Raw genomic sequence first — 12,501 nt, 5'->3', positions numbered from 1 at the left:
GCCTGCCTTCCGCTGACGTATGCCTGAGAGAAAGGAAAGCTACACAAGATGGCGCCGTTACGCGTTACGAAACGAAGCGGTTCACCCTCCCATAAGAAGTTATCCCTTCAAAAATCACAAAAGATCTTAATTCCACTCAAATCCCTCCTAGATACGGTACGTCAGAAAAATCACTAATTAGATATAAAGGCCAACAGCAGTGGAACGCTCTGTTTACATCAACTATCGTAAAAATAAATAATAAGTGATTTATACATTTTCTCGTATCATCAATGGCAAAGCACTTTCAAGTGAACTGTTGTGTTCAAATTTGTTATTTTCATCTCCAACACTAAAAAATAAAGTTAAATGAACTCGCGTTTTTAATCTGAAAGGGGTCAATAACAAACGAGAGAGTACATTAAAAACATGGTAAAATTGTTTGAAAGTTTCAATATTTTTTCATTCTCGGAAAGGCTTGGAATTTATCGGTCAGAGCTCGCGTTATCGTACATTCAGATGCGTATGCAGGGGCGGACTAAGGATGGTGAATATTTTATACCGATAGAATCCATAAATCGTGGGCCCATAATAAGAGCTATAAGCTATGACGATACTGTTGAAAGAGACACGATATTGAGGTTGGATAAGGTATACGAAAAAATATAGCATTTTCAGTGTTTTTGATGAGAAAAATAAACATGAGGGCGGCTCCAAATGTGAGTGTTTGTTTTTGTAGCTCCATATCTGAATATTTTCTTCACTATGTTGTGGTATATATTGACCAATAGCAATTTTCATGAGTAAAAATAAAGCGGTGGGGCAACGATATTTTTAGCAAAGATATATATATATATATATATATATATATATATATATATATATATATATATATATATATATATATATATATATATATATGCCATGCATGGCCAGTGAAATAATTGTAAAATTTCAAATCTTTTAAATGTTTAAATGAAATAAGTTTTTTGTACTTTTTCTCTGGAAATTTAATATGTGACACTTTTCTACATGATGAAAAGTATTAACTTTGTTTTTCTCATTGCAACGTCTGACTTTTTACTATAACCTCAAGTTAATGTCTTGATAAAGGGAATAAACATTTTCGAAAGGTCGACTATATAACAAAGAATATTCTTCAAACAAGAGCCCAGTATTTTGACTGCATCCCCAACAATATTCTTATTCTTCAATAATCTTAGCGACTGGAGAAATGTACGGCATACCAATGTGGAAAGTTCTTGATGAAACACTGACCACCCGGAACTCTGATTTATATTTCGAGTGACTCCGGAGTTATTATCGAAATACGGTCGTTCGTGAAAATTTATCGCGAAGAGATTTAATTCTGCCATTACCCCACGAATGTGTGCACTAGTGTAGTTTCCATTCCACAGCAAAAGATGGAAAATAAATGGGACAATAAATGGAAAATATCCAGATGATACGACTCCATTTTCTGGAAATGGGATTTTTATGACTCAGTTCAGGGAACACGTAATATCATAACGGAAACTGCTTAGTTTTAGTTGTTTTTCGCGGTTTATGGTCGGTACATAGTTCAGATATAAACTATTATTACCACGCTTATCCATTACAATAAAATCGTTGGCCAAGTTTGGAAGGGGGTGGAGCGGAGTGTGCGGTATTCCAAATTGGTTGTAAGTTATGAACGTTCGACGATGATGAATTTATTACGGAGGGAAATCGATAAGGGTTTCATCAGGGTCGGTTTTAGTCCATTTAAATGTTATATTTTTCATGTCTTTGCGAAGATTAGGGCTGGAAAAACCATGGAAAAATTCGTTTACCAATCCAAACTTCCAAGCTTCCAGCACCTCCCGAACTGATGAAATTTTTTCTGCAGATGCAAGGGAAACTGTGGAAGCGAGCCTCAAATGCTCTGAGTGTGCCTCAAATGTTCTGGTGAAACCAGCAGTGATATAATGGAAATATCAAAATCAATAGAAGAACGCCTCAGCACATCAACTGCCGATGAAAATGTTGAGATAGTGGAGGAAATTGTTATCGAGAATCGACGAATCTCTATTAGAGAATCTGCTGGGGATGTCGGCATATCAGTTGGCTCATGTCATGCGGTTTTTTCGAAACCAAAGTCCCAATAGAAGAGCCTAGGGAAGCCAAGACCAAAAGAGCCCACCAAGTTCGATCAAAAGTCAAGGTTTTGCACCAATAATGAACTTGCCCACTCGTCATTGCATGCTAATAATTTTTTGATAAAAAACAACACCGTTATCATGCTTCAGTTACCGCATTCATCAGATTTAGTCCTCTGCGACTTCTTCCTGTTTCCGAAATTGAAGAGACTCATGAAAGGATATCGTTTTACGACGATTGAGGAGGAAAAAACCGAACCACCGAGAGAGCTCAAGAACATACTGAAACATGCATATCAGAATTGCTTGGAGGATTGGAAAACACGTTGTCACAAGTGTATTGTATCTGAGGGAGACTACTCTGAACGGAAAAAAAATAGAAATAGATGGAAACATGAATATTTTTGGAGAAAAATGACCTCGTATTTATCAAAAATGATTTATGTTGACTTGCTTCTTTGAAAAAAACGCTTGCTCAATAGTAGTTGTTACATGTCGGCGTTGAAAGCTCTTGGCTCCTACCAAGCAACGTCTGAATTGGTAGCAAATTGCCTAAAACGACTCTGCTAGATAGGAAGACGTAACAGAGTGTCTCTGGTCTGGATTCTTCCATACTGGCGTGGAAGGCAATAAGGCTGCTGACTCCCTTGCAAAGGAGGTTGCTGTAAGCAGCTTCATCGGACCAGAACCTGTCATTGTCATCGCTTCAGGCTTTGCCAAACAAATATTGAACAGCTGGTTGGCAAGATTTTTGGACTTATGGCAGAATCTTCCAGGATTGACTCACTCCAAGGCGTTCATTCACTCTTCGAAGTTGTTGAACTACAGTAGCGATGAACTACGATGTCTAACAGGCCTTTTTACAGGTCGGCATATCAGTTGTGATGTGTGTGTGATGAAACATCACAAACAGAGACTCGGACTGTCGGAAGACAGTGTGTGTCCCCCCTGTTTGGAAAATGATGGAACAGCAGCGCAGATACTTTGCTTGCTCCGTTTGGGACCGAATCAGATTTTTAGAGTTCGGCAGAGCCGTACTCTCACTATCTGACCTGAAAGACCACTCACTACACAAACTAATCGTCTTCCTTGAGAGGCTGGGTCTATTTGGCCGAGTGCGAATAGGTGTGAGCCCCAATAAACCCTTGCGGATTGCGGTGTAGGGTCGACTAGAACCACTCACTTTGGACCTAACCTAATCTAACCTACATGTCGGCCGCATCGGCAGTCTAGGTTCGGTCTGGGTATTGTTGCTCCCTTCAATTCTTCTACGTACCCCCCTTGTTTTCCCCAGAAGGTGCCCACTAACAAACTAACCCTCCCACTTACTTGAAAATATGTTTGGTGTCCAACGTCGGCAGTCTCACATTGATGGCCAGGGGTACCTTCCTATCCGTCGCGGGAGGATTGTTGTTGGAGCCCCCCTTGCTCAGGTCGAGAGGCTGCTCTCCGGCACCGCTGGCCTTGTCCACCGCGGCGTCGTTGGCGGCGGCGTTCTGGAACCGGACGACGTTGGCGAGGTACCAATTATGCGTCAGGACGCTGGCCGGGTTATAGAACGGCAGGTGAGGGGCAGCGGGGGTGCCTACGGGGCTGGCGCCCCCAGAGAGGGCGGCCGCCGCCAGCGCCGCCATGGACACGTTCTCGATCGTCGTCATGGCTGATGATGGCGTCACGGGGTGCTGAACGTTATGCCTGCGGAACGAAAAAAGAGTGTAAGTATTTCGAAAAAGTTCAGCGAAGGTAACTGACAAAACTTTGAGATTTCTTTCTTTGCTGCAGAAAGAAGGAATTGAATAGTGAAGGACATATCTTTGTGTCACGGAGTGGCTAACACATTCATTTAGTTCAACTCAATATTACCTATCCGGCCAGTTTGTAACGAAAGTTGCTTCTCAAAGCGAATGTGGTCACAATTAGGAGAGCTTCGGACAGAATTACCCACAATCGGGTGGAAAAAAGGAACCGAAAACGTGTAGAGCACTGAAATTGAAAAATTCTCATATGATACCGGAGTAGCGGAGATGAAAAACAGTCATAGAGGAGACAACTGATATCTGACGAATGAATTAGATTTTGAGATTTGGTCTTTGCCATGAAAGGAGAACTTCAATAGAGAAAACAATTGACAGACGGAAATAAAGACGAGATTTAATTCTGTGTTGTGAAAAGAAAAATCATCAAAGGAGAAACAGTTGACATCTGACAGATGGTCCAAACTTCGTGCTTACTTTGCCCTTGCACATTTCACATATAAATTTCAAGTTTTTCGTATAATAAATAGCTACGTTATGGGACGCCACTGATAATGTGGCTGCTGAAAAGTGGCTGTGTATCGGTAACGATATATGACTAATATTCCGCAAATACAACGTTTACTGAGTCTCCTCAAACTTACCTGTGATGATGATGGTTGTTATTCAGCAGTCCTCTAGAGGTAGGTGTTAAAGATGCAGGCACTTCGCTGTCACTGTGACTATCCGAAGTGTCCGAGTCCGATGGACGGGGACTCTGAAAAACAAAAGTGGTATCAACAAAAAAGTATCCAATGAAAAAGATTCCTTTATAGATACTGTTGAATCTCAGACGGTTAGTGCTTGTGCTGAAACCGGTCCTTCTTTCTATGACAGACCAAGACTAACAAGGATCATTCCAAAGGAAGCAATACAGGGCACAGAGATTGACGGAATCTGTGGGTATCATCCCATATTTTACCCATATTTCATGAAGGAAATGAGAAAGCAATCAGTCGCTCATGAAACAAGTAAGGACATAGATACTACACAAAAAACCTGATATCACATGAAGACATGAAACGTTAGAAAAATAATGAGGTCTCTGACACCATCAGCTTAAAAGAAAGACCTGAAAGCAACTTTGGTTCCAACCATCAATCAAGATTAGTGATGACCACACCTGATATTTGAATAAATAGTACTCCAAAAAATGAGCGAAAATCAGTGCAAATCAGAAACTGAAATGTCTTTTCATATCTAATCTAGGTGAATGGAAAATATTTCCCCATCCACTATCTGCATGATGAACCATTCGTGAGCATCATCATTACCAAGAACTTGCTTCGCTCCACAAACTTTGTGGGGATCAAATCGTAAGGTGTGGGTGGAATAACCTGCTTCAAATCATAAAACACGATCCAAATTCCAATATTTCCACTGAACTCACTCACCAAAAAATGCACTCTATGCAGTTTCGTAGGAAGAAGAACCCCGAACCACTCACTAAACCTCGATCACTATGAATGAAGTGTGTGATATGATCATTATGGTTTTTCTGTCGGCTTGCGATTGACTGACTCCTCTGAAATGGGCAATTTTCATTGTTATCTAAAACCCCTGGATCGTGCACGAGATAATTTTTGGTTTTGTGGCAGACCTTTTCCTACGACGCCTTTAAAAATAATCAAATCATCCGAGACGTATTTCAGCTAGAAGATTGTTCAAATTGAATGTAACTGATAAAACCACAAGCTCAGTTTTATTCAAATGTGGTCGCCACCGTTTCCTGTTGCGCGGTAGACTCTGGATTTTTATTGTTTCGAAAATGAGTATGGGTTTGAGATATGAAAGTATAAAAACGAAATAAACAAGCCCCTACGTATAAGTTTTGAAGCAGATCATTTTTGACACATACCTGCTTCGATTGAACGTAGACCGGATAGTATTTTCAATTAACTGAATTCCAAACGGTATGAAGGCTATTTTCCGGGTTTTCTGTCCGTAATCTGCAGGTTGTCATGCCTGACGTTTCGTCTACAGCTGCGGTGGACATTTTCGAAGGCAATGTGATAACGAAAGCAATACCCGAACTGGTACTGTGGGTCTTGTTTCTGTTAAATCTAACGCAATAACTACTGTTTCCGTAATACAGGCAGCCAGCTTTTATTATTATTCATTGTCTCTTCTTTTCTATTGAAATCATCCCTATGCTTTTGAATCTCTATAGCCCCTCTATATATTCTTGGGTAGTTATTTTGGGTACTGTCGAATATTATTGTGTGAAAGACGTGGTCCCTATACTTCATTGCGTGGTTTCGATGTAGACCAACTCGCAGCTACACGGAATTCGGTATACCCCTGGCGTTATTAGAGATTCTCTAGGCTAGGGTCCTTCGCTGACCTGAAACTTTGTCTGACGATTTTTGTTGGCCTAAATATTGGTTTCACGTCGTATTTCACGCAGCAGTAGACAAAACGTTTGATATCCCGTATTAATAGGGGAGCCCAAGTGGAGATTTCGGGATTTACTAAAGCGCGGCAGATTAATATACAGGGGGATACCTTGTACCCGGTTAAGTACCTCCACCAAATATGAGCCCCATATATAAGGCCGCCCGTGAAGGATAAAGGATCAGATAAGTAAAAAAAAATGATCATCAAAAACTCTTGAGCGCGTCAGATTAAGGTAGGGTGAGTTAATTACATGCTAAAAAGTGTATATTCCAGTAATATGACAGTTTGAGAGTGATGTAAAGGAAGGGGAGGGCAGCAAAGTCATTTCTATATTCTCGAGCGTAGCTAATTTATTTTTATTTTGAAGAAAATAATTCAAAGATAACGAAAAATATATAATCTGACGATTTCTGCAAGCCGAAATAACAACAATTCGCGATAAAGTTTAATGCGTGCAGCTGTGTGATACCTTTATTTCCCTCTCCGAGTTTCTATTCCTCTTTCACTTTTTCTCTATCTATTACTCTTTCACTCCGTTCCCACTCTGAATTCTGTTGCCATGACGCCATCACAGCTGATCACAGAGACTCGTTCGTGATGAAGATGATGATTTATTAATCAATTGATTATAAAAAATTAAATTTTTTTGGGCATTTAAAAAATTTTTTTCCTATGAATACAAGTATTCTACTTAAAAAAACATACACTTATTTATTTGCCTGCTATTTCATGAGCTTTTCAATTAATTGAGTTCAATGATAAAAACATTTATATATTTTTTGGTCATATTAGGCGAATCGTCAGATTATGAGACAGCACGTTTAGAATATAAAGGTGAACGATATATATCTTAATTTGACGCGCTTGAGTATTTCAAAATGGCGAATTTTTTTTGCACATTAATATAATGGCCGCCTGTTTGCGTCAGATTGAAATCGTCAGATTATTGAATGAGAGCTTTTTTTGTTGCACTTAATACACCCTTAGATTAATTTTTTTTTCACTTTTAATATTTACGTACAACCACCCGCATGTCCATGCAACAATTTTTTTTGCATATTTAAAAATCAATAGCCGCTTTCACCACCGATGAAAAGGTATATATTATATAACATTGTATTCTTCTCATCATCTAAGCTACTACCCATTTTGCTTGATTTTTATGAAGCATTTGATTCAATCAATCACATAGTTCTTTTACTATTATTTAGCTTTCAATCAGTCAGCTTGCCGTTTCATTTTCTGAAATTGAATCTATTGTACTCAAAGTACCACATTATATTGATGGATGTAATTTCAGACCGCATATACTGGACATACCGACGGCAAGTGTTTAATAAGGATGTCAAAGATCTCGCGGCAGGCCCTGCACGTTGTGTCAGGAACCTCTATACCATCACGCGACTGCGGTAGACTAAGGTGTGGAAGACACCATCCTGGCTAGCCATGATGAACTCCTCAGTATTCGACTTCAGCCCACTTGACCTGAGGATAGCGATGAACCAAGGTTTCAATATTGTTGAAGACGTCTATTCTCATGTAGTCGCAGAAGTGGAGTGATCTCTTCGACTTTGATTCGGGACTTTTGCTGAACGGCTTCCAAATCGATGACAGAATCATGGACACCGCGCTCAGTGTCTTGCGAATGAATGCTCCAATTCCTGCTCTCTCTGAGTCGCGTACCATGCGGAAAAAGCTATCCGAACTCATGATCTTCAGTATCATTCTATTATTATGTAGGCGTAGAGCGTAGATTTTTCGTGGTCATCACCAGATATTTTTTCGGCGCCAGCTTTCCAGGGTCGCCCAGGGTGAGGCCCAGGCTGAGGGTATTGAAGCGACAATATGATTGAAATAATTCTGCCTAAGCGTCAACTGAGAAAAATCGGCCTTATTTCGTTGTCATTTATTCACCCTGTGTTTTTTAATGAACGAATCGGGCAGTGATTTTTTTCTCGACGCGACAAACCGATAATCTAATTCAGACTTGCAGTTTTCCTTGTTTTCGAGCGCGGAGCAATTAAACTCGCGTAATTAGAGCCTAACGGCCATTACGAAATTCCGATTCACGTGTGGACAAGGTCTCGTTTCTTATTCGTTGAATCGACGATTACTTTAGAAATTGATACCGATCGATTCTTGAGACATAATTTATATTTTCGATGTATTATTGCCGCTCGAACAATATTAATCTAGTCGACTGATCGTGTGGGTACCGAAAGGAATGAAGGTGTGGAGTTGGTACCGTTAGATTTGCGACAGGAATGTAGAGTAATACACGAAAATTGCAAATCATTGCTTAGAAAATTATTCGTAGGGAAACGCATGTCGGTTTAGAGGAGTTGAGTCAAAAGTTTCGGGAATACTTAGATCAGTATGAGCATGGCATACCACAAGGGATCGTTCTGGGCCCTTTATATGTGTAACATCTTCAAACTCTACTTCCCTTCGATGGTGAAGCGGAATATCAAGTTACAGAGGAAGCAGATGTCTGTGAACCTAGTTCGCATCACAAATAAGAGGAATCTGAATGATTTGTCTCCACTTCTCTTCGATGGTGAGGTAAACCATCTAGGCATAGAGGAAGCAGATGTCCGTAAACCTACTCCACTTCATAATGAAGAGGAATCTGCATGATTTAAATCATCAAAAGAGAAAGAGTTGACATGTGACAGATCGTCCAAACTTTGTGTTCTTTTTGCCATGGAAAAAGAAACATTAATAGACAAGACAACTGACATCCGACATATGTATGTCTGCGAACCTGGTCCGCCTCACAAATAAGAGGAATTTGACTGATTTAACTCTACATTCCTTCGATGGTGGAGTGAAACATCTAGGCACAGAGGAAGCAGCTGTCTGTAAACCTAGTCCGCTTCACAAGGAAGAGGAATCTAAATGATTTGACTCTACTTCCTTTTGATGGTGAAGTGAAATATCTAGGCACAGAGGAAGCAGATGTCTGTGAACCTAGTTCGCATCACAAATAAGAGGAATCTGAATGATTTGTCTCCACTTCTCTTCGATGGTGAGGTAAACCATCTAGGCATAGAGGAAGCAGATGTCCGTAAACCTACTCCACTTCATAAGGAAGAGGAATCTGCATGATTTGAATCATCAAAAGAGAAAGAGTTGACATCTGACAGATCGTTCAAACTTCGTGTTCTTTTTGTTATGGAAAGAGAAACATTAATAGACAAGACCACTGAGATCCGACATATGTATGTCTGCGAACCTGGTCCGCCTCACAAATAAGAGGAATTTGACTGATTTAACTCTACATTCCTTCGATGGTGGAGTGAAACATCTAGGCACAGAGGAAGCAGCTGTCTGTAAACCTAGTCCGCTTCACAAGGAAGAGGAATCTAAATGATTTGACTCTACTTCCTTTTGATGGTGAAGTGAAATATCTAGGCACAGAGGAAGCAGATGTCTGTGAACCTAATCCTCTTGACGAAGAAGAGGAATCAGAATGATTTGACTCTACTTCCATTCGAAGTTACAAGTGAAATATCTAGGCACAGAGAGAGCAGATGTCTGTGGACCTAGTCCGCTTCACAAGGAAGAGGAATATGAATGATTCAACAGACTGAACAAATGACAACTAATTTGACAAGTTAGTGTAGCTTCAACGAGATCGCCGTTATCAATTGTTAACGTTCGAAAGTCCCTGTTTAGAGACCTTATATGATAGTAATCTCAATTTTTGCTTATTGGACAAATCAATAATGAATAAAGCAACAGATCTATTTGATTTATCGACTCTTCAGGGAATAATCACCAATCAATATTTTTATTTATTCTTTCCTTGTCATGGTACCATCACCGTTAAATGTTTTGTTATTTTTTGTATGTTTGCATTCATTGTGGAGTGGTGTTTGTTGGTTGAGTAACTCCAAGCTAGACTTCGCTACTGAGTACCGGAATTTCCTGTACCTTCATTTTCTTCATTTCTCTTTGTATTTTTTGTATTGTCAATAAAGTAATTATTATTATCATTGAATATCAGTTATAGTTTTTGAAATAATAGCCAAAAAGTAGAATTGTCGAATTTAGTTTTTTTGGCTCTACCGCTTCCATTTCGAATGATATAAAAAAGCAGAAGAAATTTCAATACTCTATCATATTCGTTACAATCTGATATAAACCAATTTGCAAAGCGACGTTTCGTTCATAAAATTTCATCATCAACTTTATTGTTTTGAGTATGGCCTGTATTGTAATACATAATTAATTTTGTGGCAACAAAAATTTATGAAAAACTAGAGGCCACACTGTATACTCCACTTGCAGGCAAAGTATAAATAGTTTCTAATAAATCGTGAATATGTAAACACTAATTATACATATTTCAGTGGTAAAACAACAACTGTCGATAAAAATACACGGATTTATCTATCATAAGAATCCCCTTCCACTTTTGCAAGTGAATAACTGGAAATTGAATGGTAAACAACTCGTAGGAAAATAATTCGGAAAACTCACCTTCCGCCGCCACGAACCTCGTTGAGTAAACACCAATTAAGTTTAAGGACAATTGGCGAATCACACACGAATAATGGTTTGATCGAAAACAAGCTCAAAACAAAACAATTTTATTCCATCTGCATAACCTTACTCAACACTGAGCGCGACGAGTTTTTCAATAAACTGTTTACTCGCGGTTGATGAAAATCGTTCAGGTTTAATCGATTCAATTAGCAAAAATTATATGAAAATTCTATAAACGTGCTAGCGATCGTTCAGGATTCGATTATGGTAGTAATGAGCCGACCTTGGCCAATATTTTCGCAATCAACCACTACCTCAACTTTGGTTGCAGTTTTCATTTGAGCACATTTGTGCCATTGAAACATTCACTTCCATAATCTTGAAAATTTCCGTATATTTGGTAATTAAGTAGGTTCATTGAGGTTTAAGAAAAGATCGAGAGGAATTGCGCCCAAACCTATACTCACGATGGAGAGAACCAAGAAACTGGTGAGCTATCTCTTCCCTCACCTTAGGCTACTCTTCCTCTGGAAAGGAGCCAAACCACTCAAGAGAAACAATCCACTGGAAGACACCTCATCTTTCAGACCTATTTGTCTTCCGGCTGCCGAAGGTGAGTTATATGAACAATTTATAATTTAGCGACTCAACGAAAAATTGCAAAGATCAGTTTTGGCACCGATCCTGACGATCTTTCACAGATGAACCCTCTGGAAAATACAACCCACGTAGGATTTGCAGACGATGTGGCCTTGATAGTATGTGCGAAAAATGAGAATACAGAATATAGCAAATGCACGTCTGCAAATGGTAGCTAACTGGATGCAAACAACTAGCACCACAAAAAACGGGGGCAGTATAACTGACGATGAAAACCAAGAATCTGGTATCTGGTTGGATGTAAAAATGAATTTTGCAAAACATGGCAATAGAACCATCGAAAAAGACTGTAGGAGATATCTTAATCCGAGAGGAATAAGAAAGATACAACGGCGTAGTGAAAATGACCGCAAATGCAAACTTCGGACGTTGGACCAATAGGCTAATACCTGACATTGAGCAGTGGGTCAACATACCCAAGCACTATCTGGACCCCGCTGCTTCAGAAAATATCTATACAGGGTGTAACTGAATGAGTGTAAAACATTCATGGAGGTGATTCCTCCTCGAAAAAAAGATAGGATCTTTCATATGAAGAAATTTCATTGGAGCATCCCTTGTTAAGATACAGCCCCTTGAAGGAGGCACATAAAATTTGTATAACAATTTTTTTCACAAGTACTAAAAAAGTTACAATATTGAAATTAACCTGACGTTTTGTACTACCAAAAAGACACTCAGCCAGAAATTTATTTGGTTTACCCCATGGTTGTAAGGGGTGGAAAACGCAACACCTAAAACTGGCTCGTAATCAGCGAGACTCCAGGAATATTTGAGCAATTACGTGGCTCAATGCGCCGACATCTAGACATATTGAACATTCACTATGATATCTACATGTTGTGTGTTTTGTTATTAATAAATTAGTTTTGTTTATTACTCGTTCAATGCAGGTACTAACTATAAAATAACGATAAATCCAGTTCGCATTTATGACGATGTGTCTCTGCAGTTGTTCGTAAAATAATTTTTTGCTGCGAACTGGGTTATTTTGGGCAAAAAACCCAAGAGACATTTTTTCTTTAGAATGAAACAGGTTATCG

At 39.3% G+C, this 12,501-nt stretch overlaps 1 protein-coding gene across 6 annotated transcripts in view; it reads right to left on the bottom strand.

The window, feature by feature from the left end:
* Eip93F (Ecdysone-induced protein 93F) overlaps positions 1–12,501 on the bottom strand; it is a 195,019-nt gene that overhangs the window by 29,561 nt on the left and 152,957 nt on the right. For all 6 annotated transcript variants that reach the window (XM_074171815.1, XM_074171843.1, XM_074171811.1 and 3 more), the window contains 2 exons: positions 4,516–4,628; positions 3,447–3,812 (listed from right to left, as the gene is read on the bottom strand). In XM_074171815.1, the coding sequence (XP_074027916.1) occupies positions 3,447–3,812; positions 4,516–4,628 (479 nt within the window). The remainder of the gene's footprint in view (positions 1–3,446; positions 3,813–4,515; positions 4,629–12,501) is intronic.

Source organism: Leptinotarsa decemlineata, unplaced genomic scaffold (genome assembly GCF_025532065.1).
Source record: "Leptinotarsa decemlineata unplaced genomic scaffold, Ldec_3_MD MMD2_P_RNA_scaffold_12, whole genome shotgun sequence".
Lineage (NCBI taxonomy): Eukaryota > Metazoa > Arthropoda > Insecta > Coleoptera > Chrysomelidae > Leptinotarsa > Leptinotarsa decemlineata.
This window is presented reverse-complemented; position numbering and strand designations above follow the sequence as displayed.